This window comes from Falco biarmicus, chromosome 4 (assembly GCF_023638135.1).
Source record: "Falco biarmicus isolate bFalBia1 chromosome 4, bFalBia1.pri, whole genome shotgun sequence".
Lineage (NCBI taxonomy): Eukaryota > Metazoa > Chordata > Aves > Falconiformes > Falconidae > Falco > Falco biarmicus.
Window position 1 is genome coordinate 40110458 of NC_079291.1, and position 16570 is coordinate 40127027.

Below are 16570 nucleotides of genomic sequence, written 5' to 3' on the forward strand. Positions count from 1 at the left end.
AAAGCAAATGACACTTCATCCTATACTTGTAACTCCCAGATCGTGAGCTGCCTCAGGGTAAGATCCTCAGCAAGATCTGCCGTAGTGTATGGCAGCTTCCTCACTACTGTCCACAAGCTGCCCTGCAGTCCAGGGCTGCAAGAGCACACTGCTCTAAAATTACCTTTACCTAACAAGAGTGAACAAAGGCACATAACGCGTGCTACTGCTTCATGGGGCAACCTTAATCCTTACTTTGGCCTCTGTATACATCTGGAAAGGCTGTGCCAGGATTAGGTTTCTTCTCTTGTGCATCATAGTATGTGACTACCTTTAATAAAGCAATTCACAAAGAAGGCTGGTTCATTGGGATTGATACCAAACCAAACACAGGTTGATAAAGACACCTGTCTGAAATAAAGAGACACTACTGACTGACTGTGAATTACCGTGTATTTAGTTATGCTCCCCATCCAAAGTTTACAATTAGAAAACATTTCTCAACTCTGTGGTACGTTACATTTATTCAGGAAAGTCCACCTTTCACTTATTTATGAACAGAACTGTCATTGAGTGTAAACTAAAAATGTTTTTCTAAGGAAGAACAGACCCACACTGTTTTCCCTTGACACGTTACTTAAATAGAGACATTTTATGTGATAAGAATGTAACCTACCTTTTCAGTCTGATTCACATTTACCAAACTGCAACTTCAAAATGCCTTTGCCATGAAGCTGAAGGATCTGGTTGTATTCTTTGGGCATTGCATGGAAACCTGGTTTAGGCAGCTGGTTGTCGTAATAGTGGTGGCTGATTGGCATCTTCTCTGTGGATTTTGAGAAAGGCCAGAAGCCGTACAGCTTCACATTCTCACACAGCTCAAGAGCAGCACTAGTGATCATAAAACCAGATGACAATCTGTAGGCTTTCACACCCTTAGTTCTCCAGAACTGGGCAAGACTTTTCAGATAAGTGGGGTGAAAAAATATTGCCCTTTGGGTTGCTTTGAACTCTTGCAGAGTGTGATATACTTTAAAAGAAGTGGCTGTGTTGCTTCTGAAGGAAAATGCTGGCAATAAAAGGAAAGCATCTCCATAGACTGCAATGTTCTCTAGAAATTCTGTCTTCTTTTCATTTAGTTTGTTGTATCTGCAAAGTACAACATTTTAGGTATAGAGTGAATGGAACGTACTATTAATAGAAATACTACAGGCCAAACCAGCACAAATGCACTTGCATATATGAGTTATGAACTCCACTGTACCAGTTCAGTCTGTCTACATGCAAATCATCCTAACCTGTTATATGTTGTCTTATGTGCACTTATGAAAATCTGGCTTTATTGCATAATAAGAAAATACTTCACAGGATAGAATTGGCAACATGTGAGCTACTGAAGCAGATCAAATTCACTGCTAATGAGACCGGGACCCATTTACAGAATTGATCAATTCAAGAAAATTCAAAGGAGAATGAAGAAAAAAAAAAAAAAAAGAATTTTGTATTTATACTTCCTCTGTTTAAAAATACACGCACTATGATATGTACTGCATGTGTTTGTGAAATGTGGTTTTTACGTCAATAGGTATACAATAACCTCTCTCCAAAATCTGGGTGTCTGCCCTGTGTGGAAATACAAGTATGCACGTGAGCAGTCTTGGGGTGTTGAAGATTAGTGTGTGCTCAAGTTTTGCAGGGTCTTAGCTGTTTCTGAAATACTTTTAAAATAGTTGACAATATAGGCATGTCTATTTATCTCCTTTGACTACAAAGGGAACACATGGAGATCAGTAGACTTAAGAGATCTAACTTCACAAATGAAGAGGATTTATCCTCAGATGTTTTGAGGAAGTATAAACCAGCAAAGAGACTTAGTTGTCACTGTTGGATAATTCCATGCTCCCAAATATTAATAGTGAACTTCAGAGTTATCCATGAAGTGATACAACACCCAGGAGTGTCACTCAACTTGTAGACTCTATACATCTGAGTTGAGATTCAAAGCACTGAGTCCTCTTTTGTAGGCAGTTGTGTGTATGAGCAGTGCATTTTTACCTTTTAAGGGCTACCAGAGCCCATTTTCACAAATGGCTCCAGCAGAAAACTGGAACGCTTGGTTTCATGTCTCTTCACAACTTGAGTAGGATCAAACCCTCTTCTCATGCAGCACTTCCAAGACAGAGGACAGCAGCCACTGCCACTTCCATTTAAAGCCCTCATGGAGGAGTCATCAGTTACCTCTTGCACAACTGAACTCAAGCAAGGAGTGATACATTCCTACACCTGGAGGGGTTTAAACTCAGAGCTTCTGCTTCCCAGAAAAGTGCCATTACCACCAGACTAAAACAAAATGAATGAGAGTGACTCAGGCCCTGCTGTTGACCTTGGGCCCCTGTGCACGCGAAAGCTGCACAGCTGAAACAAGCAAGAAATGCCTGAGCCTATGTCTAGGAAAAGTGGCTAAAGGGTGAACTTCTGGCCTCTGCTTCAAGAATTTTCTCTATTTCTACTCAGTGTAAAGTACATAAAGAGCCTTCAGGACAGAATTCGGATCTTTGTTCTTCCTTAGCTAGAAACCTGAACAACTCAACCTTGTCTTGCTTTCCTTTCTAGCTCTGCCACTGTAAGGTACAGTGCAGCCCAGTTCCATCAGGACACATAAGAACCATGCAACCATGCCTCTTTCCTCCAAGAGAGTTCACCTACATTGTGCACCCTGACAGACGCAGTTCAAAAGCTGATTAGCCTTAACAATAATAACATCAGACTAACCCAGAACCCAAATACAGAATTAGAAATTAAAGTGAATAAAGTCAGAATAGGTCTTCTGAGAAAAGAAACAAACCTAGTTCTGCTAAATGGTGCCATGTTGCTTCCTGCTCCTCCTTCAAAAGCATTTACAATGTTCTCTGAATATTTAAATAATTATTTTTTAAAAAATTCTAAAGTCCTCTCATAATCTCATCTTGGCCTCACAGATTTAGCTCCTATTTCTTTCAACGTAACTCTTATTAACCCTGGTGTTGCTTAATTCAGCTGAAAAATGAGTGCAGCTATTGCAGAACACTTTGATCAAGCCCACACAAATCGTGCATCAGGTCAGTAGTCACTAAAGATGCTGAGTCACTGGACAAAGTTTCCTTCCCCATATTATTGCGCAGCCCCACTAATACCAGTGAGCTAAATCTATTTTTGGGGAAGCAATAATTAATTTAAGCCAAAAAGGGCTGGGTAAGCATTAAGGTAGTTAGTACTTATTTAAAAAAATAAAGCTGTATCCTTGAATGAATGACAAATGCCTGTTAGTCATTTCTATGCTCACTGTACTTTCCCTTTCTTCTTTTAAAGGAAAAAAAAAGCTTTGACTGATTTTGTCTATTTGACAAATACAGATATGACAGACAAAAAGATACAGTAAGATCAGTAAGCAGTAAATAACATGCCACAGTAGTCCTTTTCATAGATAAGCTGCAGTTCCAGCCTGCTGAAGATGTCAGATTAGTCAGCCCGGCCTTATTAGATTTTCTTTTCTTCAAGAAGGTGAAAAAAACCACAATTTGCTGAGAAAAAAAAGTGTGAGCAGCTTAAATATGGATTGAGAAAATGGATTACAGAAATTGGGCTTCCATTCAGGAAACAGCCTTCATCAGAACAGCCTCTAAGCACATTACCTAAGAACATGTGCTCACACTCCTACTGACAAGAGTCAGACACACATTTCCCAGCTTTCCTGATTTATGATTACAATTCCTTTCTGATGCTAGGGGGTCATGAGGGTCATGGGGGGAAAAGAAGAGGCTTGGGCTTGCAATCATCAATTTTATTCTGTTATAAACTGTGGACTGTTACCAACCAAGGCACTTGCTAATCTGGGTATTGCTGACTCCTTTCTGCTACAAAACAGGCTAGGTTTAACAGATTTCCATTTAGACTGGCATACATTTTACATGGGAACTAAGGCTTAATGACGTAATCTGCATGCACTACTCTATGCTGTTATCCCAGCCTATTTCCAACAAAATCTAAATCGCGTCAAACAATTATACAATATTGCACAGAAAGAGATTTGCAGTAGCACTTACTTCTGAGCAATGATACTCGGATTAACAGTCACAAGGTTTGTTTTATTGCCAACATCTTTGCTAATGCTTCCTGTGGTTGGAGGGAGGTTACACCTGAAATTGAGAAACATTTAGTTAAACAGATGTGCACCAGAAATGCTTCAAAATATTATTTGCAAACTCCTGTCTTGTGTAATGACACTTTCACATCAGCTCACAGGGATCTCTAAGCACTTTACAAACATTAAATAAGGCTTAGAGCACTTCTAGTAAAAATATTTAATCTACTGTACAGATGGTTAAAATAGGGCACAGAGAGCTCATTTTCATAAATCATCTCACAAATCAGTAGCAAAGTTAAAATCCCAGAAGGAGTCAGTCTATGAATGCCCTGTGTTAGCTGCTAGGAAATATTGCCTGTTGCCAAAACAAAAACTTTCTTCTGAAAATCTTCTGTTAGGTCTTCTAACAACAGCATGACTTGCCCAATTGCAGAAACAGTGGTTTCTGTAAAAGGTAAAGAAAGCATCTTTTAAAGTCAACTAGTCACTTAGAAAGTTTAGCATCATAGTATGCAGATTTCCCATTTTCATTAAGACAGTTGCCTAACTGTAAAGACTTTTTTTTTTTTTTAATTTGAAAAGCCCAAACACTAAGCAGTAAACAAAATCCAGCAGACTCTGTCATTGGACATCACTGAGAGAACCTTCACTCTGTTACTCTGTTCCCTTGCAGGGACTACGAAGTGTGAGTCATGTACTGAGACAGTGGGCCAAATTATGCTCTGAGCATGCCTAGTTTTCTCCACAATCTACACAGGGAGCTGAAAAAAACCTATTTAAATTAGTTGCCTAATTGTTTAGATAGCTAACATAAGGTGAGACAAATACCGGGGTAGTTAAATAACTGCATTAGTGAGCCAACCTAAGGCTAAGTAAATCCTCCGTTAAACCAGAGGTAAAGGTAAACGTGACATTTCATACCAGTCTTTCTTACTTCAATTTCAGGGTTTTCTTTATTGTCTTCTGATTAACAAAATAAAGAAAACAAGTTCCCTCTCCTAAAGGATGCTTAATGAACAGAAATTTCAGGTTCCCAGATAATCACATTTCACATCACTGGCAAGGTATCTTTGCAATCATAGATCATACATATATCCACATAGTCCCCTCTTTACTTAGGAAGAAGCATTCTGAATTCTGCAAAGCAAAATGAGTATCCTTAGAGAGGCAGAAATAAAGAATTGCCAAGATCCTTCCTCACTGCTACAAACTGGTGTTGGCATGCTTTCAAGCCTGCCAAGTTTTTAGAAAACATTTGACACACTTCAGTAAGATGAAGCCGCTCTTACCTAAACACAAAGTCAGAACGATCTATTTCAGCTCCGCAGCTGGAATTTTTCAGAATGCCTCCATTTCCAACCACGGCACAGGTCTTGAAGGGATAGACCGAAAGAGGAGAGGACTGCAAACAAACAAAAAGACACAGCCAATGCCTTATACATCTTTTTATTGTTTCTTCGGCTCTTTAGTCATTTGCCCTTGCAGGTTTAATCCAGTAAATCCCAGTGAAGGCATTCACCATTTAGCAGAGAGGGTTGCCAGGCCTGGACAGCCAAGAGCAAAAAAAGGCACCAACAAACTGGGAACTGCTACTTCTGTTGTCAGTACTTTGAGGTAATAACACTGGATTGTTAAAACTGAATGAATACCCTTTAAATACACTTAGCACAAAAATTATCTAGTGGACTGAATCCTTGACAAACAAAGGAACTAACTTGTTCTGAAGATAATTTAAATTTACCCATTTTCCTTGGCACTGTAACTGACTGGGGGCTGTCAAACAGTCATTGACTTTGTCAGCTAATAGAAGGTAACTTTGTAAATGCTCATTACTTTGTCATCACACAATTACATTTGATGCAAAATAACAAATTTAGGGGAACCTGAAGATGCTGCAAAGGATAATCATGTACCCTGCCTTAACTCATGGTTAACGTGACAGCTAACTGAAGAGGTTACTGTTTCTGGCTGTTTGCCCTCCCCACTTCTCTTCTTGTTAGAGGCTGCTGTCTTGCAGTAGGGAAGCTGAATGGGAGCTGAGCGCATCCACTTGTGAACCAGCACAGATCACAACCTAGCAAATTAATGTAAATTGTTGGCTATTTCAGTTGACATTAATATAGTTGGCTGTTATCCCAGGGTCTCAGAACCATCTCATACATCTCGTTCAGCCTCTCCTGCTGTGGGAGCACTGACATTCAACAGAAAGGCCAACAGCTGAGCTACATTGACTGCAGAAACTGAACCCACTTGTAAAATTGAGTTAAAACTTGCTTACACTAAGGTTTATCCTTCCTCCTCCTCCTCTTATCAGCTTGCCCAAAGAGAAGTAGGAAGGGACACCATTATGAACAAGACAAAAAGTGTGGAAAAAGTATCATGTATCACATTGCCTGGTAATATATTACAAACCAACATGTTCAAATATTTTGTTCAGTTCTGAAAAGACAGTAGGAGAACACAAAGGCCAGACAAGCCTTGCTAGCTTAGGAAGAATATATGCACATAAAACATACTACTTTTTCCATTCATTCAGTTTAAATTTGGAACCACTGTAACCTCTGTTGCAATGATGTTTTTAGTGATTCACAGCAGCATTAGAAAGGAGTAGACTCATGGTAGCTCATATATCACAAATCAAGAATGCCAGAGATGGGTAAGAGGGCCCCCATGTGCTCTTACTTCTGAGAAATCTCTGTACATCTCTGCACCCCTCTCTGTCTGTTCTCCAGAACTATTTTAAGTCCTGGGCTACAAAATCTGATTTCTTTGCTCAGCTTGTGTTTCTGGCACCTCTCCAGTGGGCAACAAAGCTGGTGAAAGGGCTGGAAGGAATGTCCTATGAGGAGCAGCTGAGGACTTTGGGCTTGCCTAGTTTGAAGAAAAGGAGGCTGAGAGGCAACCTCATTGCTCTCTACAGCTTCCTGAGGAGGGGAGAGGGAGGTGCTGATCTCTTGTCCCTGGTGTCCAGTGATAGGATGCATGGGAATGGTTCAAAGCTGCACCAGGGGAAGTTTAGACTGGACATTAGGAAGCATTTCTTTACTGAGAGGGGGGTCAAACATGGGAACAAGCTTCTAGAGAGGCAGTAGATGCCCCAAGCCTGTCAGTGTTTAAGAGGCGTTTGGACAATCCCTTAATAACATACTTTAACTTTGTCAGCCCTGAATTGGTCAGGCAGTTGGACTTAGATGATTGCTGTAGGTCCCTTCCCACTGCAATAGTCTAGTCTAGGCTATTCTGTTCTATCCTATCCTATCCTCATTCCATTCCATTCTGTGTCAGGTTTACCACCAAAATAACTTTCATAAATTATATGCCCAAGCCTGCACTGGAAATGGCATAGGAGTATGAGGAATATGAAATGTTGTTCCAGACTGAAATGCCTTTGAAAAGGGGAATGAGAAAAGAAGGCAAACATTCTCAGCCTGCCAAGCCAGGCTGCAACACGTATTCTGTACCAAATCTACCTACAACCTGATTTCTGATACCCTGTCCATGCCTCCATCACTGCAGGGGAAGGCTAAAAACAAAGGTCTTACAAGGTGAATGAAGAAGTGCATACAGGAGGTGAAGGGTCTCTTCCAGAGGTATCAAACAAAGCAACTCTATTACTAACCCGAAATACATATGATACTGCAATTATAATAACAGGTAAAGATACAGTTCTTACCACAGGCAGCATCTTAAAAATGTCCTCTGTAATGAGGATGGTCTTTTTACTGTCCACTTCATAACTCATGTTACTTCCCAGTGGGCTGTTGTTTTGAGAAGCAATAAAATTGTGAACTGCATCACAGCAGGAAGCTAATTCTGACCTGCAAAAAACCCAAACAAAACCTGCTCAAAGACAGGCATATAAGTAGGAAAGTGATTGTAGAGAACCAGATCAGTGAAAACCAGTTCTAACTAAGCAACACAAGGCTATATGAACCCTCTGTAATGTCATTTCTCCTGACTTGCTTTGCAAGTCTGCTTTCACAGCAAATGCTCAAAAACTATCAGACCAAGAACTTCTCTTATCCTGATTTTCTCTCTTGGTCTCCCTTTCCCATCCAGAAAAAGTTGTAATCAGTCTTCTCCTTACTATTAACTGCTAAGATTATTATAGAAACACTGAGAAACTTCAATCCCCAAAGAATTAACGATGTGATTTCAACCAACATAGAATGAGTAATTATAAGAAACTAGGAGGCTGAAGACAGAACCAAGGAGATGAAAGGAATGGTGATGGGAAGTACTGGCTATAGTACTTAGTGAACAGCTGGATAGTTGCAAGCCAATTAATTAAAAATTCATTTCTGCAACTGCTCAGTACATTTTTCCTGTGCACATCATCACAGATGTTAAATGAATTACATCACAACTTGCAAATAGACAGATATCTTTGTGGTAGAGACATACAGCCCACCTGCTCCGCAAAACACCTAGCAGAAGTTCTTAAATAGACGAGAGTGCAAGAGTTCTTAAATAGACGACCTTATGTAGGAGTGAAGTCTATCACCCATCTTACAATTCCCATTACCTCCAAACTTATAAAAATACTACATGTGCAAACATCCTACTATTAACAGTGAAATGCAATGAAAAGCCCCGTCAGACCTTTGAAATCAGACCTGAAACATTGTAATTCATTTTGCTTTAGGGAACAATGTTCTCTCTGCTGCCACTGGATCTGATTTTCAGACTGTAAGGCTGAAATATTCATGGCCAGGATATTATCCATCAATCGTTAGGACATAGCTATTTCATTAGGTGAGATACTAAGAGAATTATTAACCATTTAGAGAAGAAAGTTCACTGATAACAGAATTGCTTGGAATTTTGAAGAAGATAACACAGCAGGGAAAAGATAATAATTCCTGTCCTAATGCTGAAGGTTAAATGTGAAGAAAAAATAATAATATATATATTACAGTTATAGCCAAAGGAATAGAAAACTTTTATTTCATACTTTTCCAGTGAATAAAGTAAACCAAACCATTGGAACTAGTTGAACAATACAGGCCAAATTCTGGTTGAAAGTAAGCTGACTGTAATAGAGTAAGACACAGGTAAGAGAAGTTGCTTCATTCAACTTTATCAACAATTAAATAGAGCAAATATTCTAATAATAGTATAATTTTGTTTCTGATGGAGAAGAGGCATAGTCTAGCACATGGAAGAACCCAAGGTTTATGTTTCCTGAAAGACAAGGAAGAGAATGAACAGATCTGGGATAACCCCCAAGCTCACTTCTCTTGAAATAATGGTCAAAATGGGGGGCAACAAGGTTGGGAAGATTGGTTTAATTCATACATACAATACCAAAGGAAAGAGTATCATTTCAATTGGCAGATGGCTTACTGCTATATATTAACCCATTCTGAATACTGAGCTCTAAAAGTCCTCAAAGACAAAGTTTCCAGATGTGTGAGGAACACCGAGTGCTGGGATGGCACAGATCTGAAATAATCATACTAGGAGAGTTAGTAGGAAATGTTAACTCCTGAGGAAGGAAACAGTAGGGTCCAGATTCCCACAAGCCATATTCAGCTCCACTCCCCAAACACAATCATTCCCACTGCCTTGCTCGAAGCCTTAAGGGGCAGGGGAGGTCTGTGGTCTATGAAAACCACTAGGTACAAGGGTGGGGATGGAACCAAAGCACAGAAGGTGCACACATGGTGAAAACAATTGCTCTGGGCATATAGAGTCCTATTTTAAAAATATGGAAAAATAGAAATGGAGGAATGAGGCAGGAGAGTCAAATTAAGTCAATAATTCTGGAAACACTGGATGTTACGGAACCACTCGACTAGAGTTCACTTGCTTTTCTTTCTTGTACACTTTTTCCTATAACCACATCTTTCTAACCTTAACACGTGTGCTAACAAGAGGATTCAGATATTACTGTTGGGCCCTGAGAACAACCATGAAGTCTCACTACCCCTGCCCAGACCTTCAGGGCCCTCGCACCCTGCCCATGGCCCAGGACCCCATTTCAGTGCCCCAGAACTGTCAGCCTCTGACCCAGCAACACTGCAGCAGAGCTAGTCTCCAGCTGTGCCCATCCTGTCCCCAGGGAGGTGCCCATACCCAGGGCTAGGGCTGCCCCACTCCTGGCAGGAGGTGGGATGGGCCCGGCTGCCAGTCCCTTCTCTGCTGGGTTGGGATCCCACCCTTAGGGAGCTGCCATCGTTCACTAAATATTATCTATGTCAAGTACAAGACGTTCACAGAAGGCATAATGCCAGAATATCCTTGCCCAGCTTTAGTAAAACAGCTGTTCTTTGTGTGATGGCTACCAGAACCTGAAAAAGCAAACTGATGATAGATAACATTCACTAATACAGATGACGTGGTTTTGCTTTTTATTACTCATTCCACAAGAACGAGTGCTTCAATAAAAGCAGCAACAGTCTGGAAGAAAAACAGATATCAGAATTAGTAAGAAAATAATAGTTTAAATTAATATTATGGATTCACTGAGGAAGTACAACAGAGCCAGGCTAGTTCAGAAATGCAGTAAGAACAAGAAAATACATACTGATTAATGACATATATACTTAGGTTACCTAAGAGCATATATGCTAAAAATTTGGAGGCAACGACAGAAACCTCTTACTTAGATCAAAATGTGCCCAAGCATCCATGTACAGAGTTCAAGCCAGAATGCATGTAACTGCAGACAGCAATACCTACTGGCAATATATTTAGTGATCTGTTCATACAGGATTTTGCACAAGCTGTGACACATGGTACCTCTACAACTGACAGCAAACAACGAGGAAGTGGTAGAGTCTGGGCATTTCAAGCAATCTATTACTGCAATCATCATTATAGTATTGATGTCATGAGGTAATGACACACTAAAGAGTATGTGTTTCATAAGATTAAGATATGTATCATATAAGCCAATTCTTTTAACAAGTGCTATATGTAAGGTGTTGCAAAGTCAAGACATTTTAACTTCTGTATCATGCCATCTGGGGAGACAAATTGTTAAAACCCAACATATAAAGAAGTTCCTAACCAGATAGTGGGATAAGAGACAAGGGTCAGAATCTTAACAGCATCAAACAGTACCACCTTAAATCCAAACTGCATTTTCTTTGGAAGGGTAGAAAGTGATCCACATTGTCTGTTCTGACCAGCAGAAGACACTGAGATATGGAGGCAGCTTTTGGAAGATGGGATGTTGCTATACGGGCTGAGCATCCACCTCAGATATGTGTAAGAACATGGATGTAGCCCACAGTAAGAAGGTTTAAGTTCCACTTGTTAGCAGAGCTGCTAGACTTGGGGGCTGCCTTAGAACAAAGTGTTTTTATGATCCAGTCACAATATTATAAGTTTGGAGTGAAGCAAGCTGCAGTCAAAGTACCCAAGTTTTGTAAGGCTCTAGGTGTGTAAAGTATCTTCTCTGGAGTACAGGTTGGTACTGCCAGTTTCTTATTTGGAGGAAACCTTCTCTCCAACACTTCTCCTGCACACAGCTGGAAGTGGAGTGAAACCTAAGAGCTACTTTTAAATCCTGAGGCTTACTATCAACCACAGATATTTCTTACGCCAAGATAAGTAGAAAGGCAGTTGATGCATTATTTGGAAAATTTCACTTGTAACAAGTGAGGAACAAAACCAGTACCTGGAAAAAGACACCATTTGGACTAGTAATACATACCTCATAAAACTGAATAAATACAGTCATGATATTCTTAATCAATAACCTAACAGGAGTGGTATGCTGCATTTCTCTGTGAAGTTTTGTTCATAGTAGACAACACAGAGTCATTGTTGCACTGGAGAATGTATTTTGTTGTTCACCACAGGCTTTCAACGAATTTCATCCTTTGTGGACCAAGGACACCGGACCCATTTTTGTATTGAGGTCAAGTGGGATGGAATTATGAGCCCACATGGCAGGCATCCAGATAATTTCTTCAGGTTTGCGGCTGCTGGGAATTTAAGAAAATCCTGGCTTCTGAAGCAAGTTATCAAAGTATTGTGACAAGCCAAAGGAATAACATTGCTTTGCAATTGCTATGCAGCTAGTCCACACTTAACTGTGGGCAGTAATAGAGGACTGCTGCCTTGATTGTACACGTTTCCAAAGCCCTCTGCATTAACAGAAACACTTCACATTGATAGTTCACTCTATGTAGTGCTAGTCAGTTAAGCATCTACAGTATCTAAATATGCTGATGTAGTTTCTTTGCAGATCCTGTAGTAGCTCTGTAGCCAAGAAGCTCAGCCTGAACTATTTGTATCCCTCCAAGTAGCAAAATTAATTAGCTCAGCTTGGTTCTGCACTAATATGAATACATGCATTTTAGCTGGTTCAGCGCTTGCATACAGGCTGCACATGCCTGCTGACAAGACATGGTGTGCACACATCCTGAAGAGACTGCAAAAGTCTCAACATCTTCCTTTCAACAACTCAATCTGAACCAGCCATGAGGGCTAAAGCAGTCAATGGTTAGTCAAGGGCTAGCAGAGTTTCTCAGCTGGTCCAAAAGCCAGCACTGCCCTTATCCTAAATGGAATGGGAAGAATCTATAATAGGGGTGAAATTTGTCCTAAGAGCTTCCACTGAGTTTAAAAACTCCCCACTGCTGCAAACTACTGAAACCAGTACCAAGAGGACCTCTGATTCATTCTCCTGCAGTAAGTAGGATGGTTTTTATTCAGAACACATTCTTCCATCAGAAATGCTTAGCTAAAAGTAATTTTGTTCTATATGTTCAAAAAATATCTTATTCAGGTACGTATCTGGTGTGAAAAGGCACTTGCTTCTGCACCAAAACTTTACACATCCTTGTACTTTGGGACACAGGAAAGGGCGTATACCACTGGAATTGTCTGCTCCAGCCTAGAGCTGGACAACTGGGCCTGCACAGTTATAACCGTGATCCTCAGGGGGACAGAAGCCTGCATAATCTGACAAAACTGTGTGAACTTAATAGTATTTCTTTGGGTTAGGCTACAGTTCAGTGTGATGCCAGTGCCTGTAGACCTGGGGCCAGAGGGCATTCTTCATAGCTGAGGACAGTGTGGAATATTTCACTGTCATTATATATTGGACTAAATTAAGGTCAGAGGAGGGGAAAGTGGATGGGGATTGACACTGCAGAAGTACCAAAATATGCAAAACATTTTTCTAAATAGTAGATACTCAACTGTTTTAAGGCCACGGTAGGGAGGGTGAGGAAAATCATCTTAATTTGCACTAAAGAAAGCTTAAGTTCAGTATTAGGAAGCACACTGAAACAGACTGTGTAGGCAAGGTGCAGAATATCAACAACTGGAGATCTTTTCATATGTATTTGGCCAAACATCTTTCAGAAATGACTGAAGTCCATTTGATTCTAAGTCACCTTCTACAAACATCTCTACAAGCAAATGTTTGTTTGCGCAAAGAGTATTGTATCAGTCCTGTTATAAAGCACTTGCACGTTAGCTACACCAGCAGTGCTTACACAGACGTACCCTTTTGTGGATCTTCAGTTAGCCAACACACATAACCACCACATAAACGACATAACCAAACACAAAGTAAGACTAGCAAATATTTAAAGCTGTAACTCCTGCAAGCCTGATGCTAAGTGTATTTCACAGCAGTTTGCAATATAATTGGAATAAATTGAATAAAGGGCAAAGTATTCCAAGTGACAAAAGTCTGGATTACTAATAACCAGAAAAAGTGTATGCTTGCCTAATAGCTTGCTTTAATGGTTCACCTAGCTTAGGTATTTGTAATCATTAGTTCATGTGAGCTATTGTACTGCACGTGTGAAGACAACAAAGACTTTGAGGTTTCACATTGAAGAGACTGTCGTGATGGTACAGAGAAGAACCCACAAAAAAGCCCACTATATAACAGCAAATTTCAAGGGTACAACTACAAACAGTGCAAGACTACCTTTTATCTACGTCCATCGCTGTAATATTTTATAATGAGCAAGCAATTATCTTACTGTACTGCACTGGGTGCTTTAGACAATGATATGGGTTTCTCCAGGCTCTTGTCAATCCAGGTCAATAGCAGCAAAGTGCAGTGAGGCATATTATGACATATTCCAGTATTTTAGAAAAGAGTGGTTAAATCCGGTATCTGCAACAGAACATGTTGAAGGGGAATGCTACACTGACAACCCTTGAACCGCCTATAAATGAAGTAACATAAATGATTAAGACAATGAAAGCCAACAGGGTTGAATCTGAAATCAAAGCTGAATATGTAAAAAACGTATTAACATTTTCAAGTGAAAGATTATTTAAAGAGTCCACTGTGAAGACATAATTAACTCAGCCTGATCCAAAATTAGGTTCTCCTTATAGGAATCCTCCAACCTTTAGGAAAGTATATAGTCTGTAGAGCAATTAAAAGATTCAACCATTTCTCCAAACTGTCACTAATTACTATCTCTCCACCCAGCCTTTTTCCTCTTCTGAAATAGAAATATGTCTCCAAATATATACTCCTGATTTTACATATGATCTATTAAACCTATGCAGCGAATGTACTCTTAAATCACACTGTAATCTCTGAGCTCTGTGTATTTTCTTATATACTGGAATGGAAGATTTCGGAGAATACAGTGGAATTATTGATCTGTTTAGTGTTAGGAAAGCTATTGATTATGTGGTGGTGTGAGCTTATGCAAGCATAAATTGACCTTGCAGGGTATTATATTTGTTTCAGCTGTGATTCATCACAGTACACAGATGTATTAAGCAATACTCTTATATATGTTAAGAGTGTAGCACACTACAAATTAATCTCTTCAAGAAGGAGTGGGATTTTATAATCTGCAGGAATGTTTAACACACACTTTTCAGAAAAGACATTAAAGTGGGAAAAGGGTAATAGAGGTCGAGTGGAATAAAAAGCAGGAGGGGAAATTACAGGACTGGGAAAATGGTTTGATCTTTTAACTATTCTTTTCAAGACCTAGGGTTCTTTTTTTAAAGTAGCAATGTTTTCTTTTTAAAAAAAGTTAAAAATATTTCTGTGGGGTGGAGCAGTGTGCCAGCTGAACTGCAGTGTAACATCAGGGGGTTTAGAAGTGTATTTTACACATAGGAATTTCCTTCTCCCTTCATTACCAAATGCAAATAAGCTTTGTCAGGAATGGTATTTCCATGGGGAGCAGCCCATTACCCACAGTTCACACAGGACTATTCCAGTGTGATACCACTCCTGAAAAACTGTTGCATTGCTCTGCCAGGCTCCAAGCTAAGCGAGATGGCCCAGAAAACACAATGCCCAGAGGTTTCTCTGAAACACAGCATCTGCTTAGGCTTTCTCCATATCCTCCCTCCCCTCCCCCCCAGACATTTTGAGGGCTGTTTTAGCTACTTGTTAGCTTCCACCAAAACCTGCAGATTATTTCCCACCATGGGTGTATAGCCCAAATGAGAATAAATCAAGCTTAAAAGTCTGTAAAGCAAAGAGATGTGGAGGTGTAAAGAACAATTACAGCTTGCACCCAATTGGGCTCTGTAATTTGTTGCACTAATGAAACATTTCTTTTAAGTGGAAAACCTTTGAAGAATACTAATATAATAATTAATATTCAGGTTACCTAGGGAACCTGAGACTCTACTGACTGCAGCTAGAAGAGCCATCGCAGAGGAAGCTACCCAGCGTGGCTTTTTGCTGGAGCTTTAAGAATAATGCTTCCAGACAGCTGCAGGATTATTTCTCTTCCCTTTCCAAGCTTCTACCAATCCTCTCTTATAATCAAGAAACCTGAGGACTTGCTTTCTCTAAAACAATTTAAAGCTGATGTAAATCTGAAAAGGAAGGAAGAATACAGGTGGGCTTAGAAACAAAGGGGTAGTGTGGAGATGCTAGATGACTGTAGAGCCATAAAGAACAAGCAAAATAAAAAAAAGAACAAGAGAAGCACAGCTGAATCTCATAAAAGAAAGGTCTGAATAAAAACCACTTAAATAGTTCTTTGTATGTCAGTAGTAGGAAACATTGGAATGACTTCCTTAAATCACTGTTAGTAGGATGCCATTTTCACCACTTCTGTTGTATGTACATCACCTTTGCTAGCTTCTATTGTAAGTTAGATACAACCTCTAGCAATGGCTGACATAGACTACTGTGGGGCATGATAAATCTTAACTAGATTTCAAGGGCAATGAACCCAGTGCTTGCACTTGCTCCTCTGAGGGCAGCCTAAATCTGATACTGCTGATGTCAGCATTACAGGTAGAAATAACTGAAAGGCCAGGAGACTGCTTCCCCGACACAGGTTGGACAAAAATCAACCAGAGAAAATTGACTGTGGATAATGGGAGATACTAAAAAGAACATTGTGGCTTGTACTTGCCTCGTGATTTTTCTTGATTTTGAGAAACATGTGGGTAAACCTTTATTGGATGCAGTGGGGAACACTGCTGCTCAGGATGAGGAAAAGGCTGAGATACTTAATGCTTTCTTTGCCTCAGTCTTTAATAGTAAGACCAGTTACC

The 16570-nt window shown here is 39.9% G+C and overlaps 1 protein-coding gene across 2 annotated transcripts in view; it reads right to left on the reverse strand.

Moving 5' to 3' along the window:
- Nucleotides 1–655: 655 nt before the first annotated feature.
- Nucleotides 656–16570, reverse strand: part of ST8SIA6 (ST8 alpha-N-acetyl-neuraminide alpha-2,8-sialyltransferase 6) — a 36587-nt gene continuing 20672 nt past the window's right edge. Inside the window, exons 5-8 of one of the 2 annotated variants that reach the window (XM_056335524.1) lie at nt 7776–7920; nt 5392–5504; nt 4062–4154; nt 656–1128 (exon numbers count right to left, since the gene is read on the reverse strand). In XM_056335524.1, coding sequence (XP_056191499.1) covers nt 660–1128; nt 4062–4154; nt 5392–5504; nt 7776–7920 — 820 coding nt within the window. In that variant the 3' untranslated portion in view covers nt 656–659. The remainder of the gene's footprint in view (nt 1129–4061; nt 4155–5391; nt 5505–7775; nt 7921–16570) is intronic. The other variant, XM_056335525.1, reaches the window with a different exon arrangement.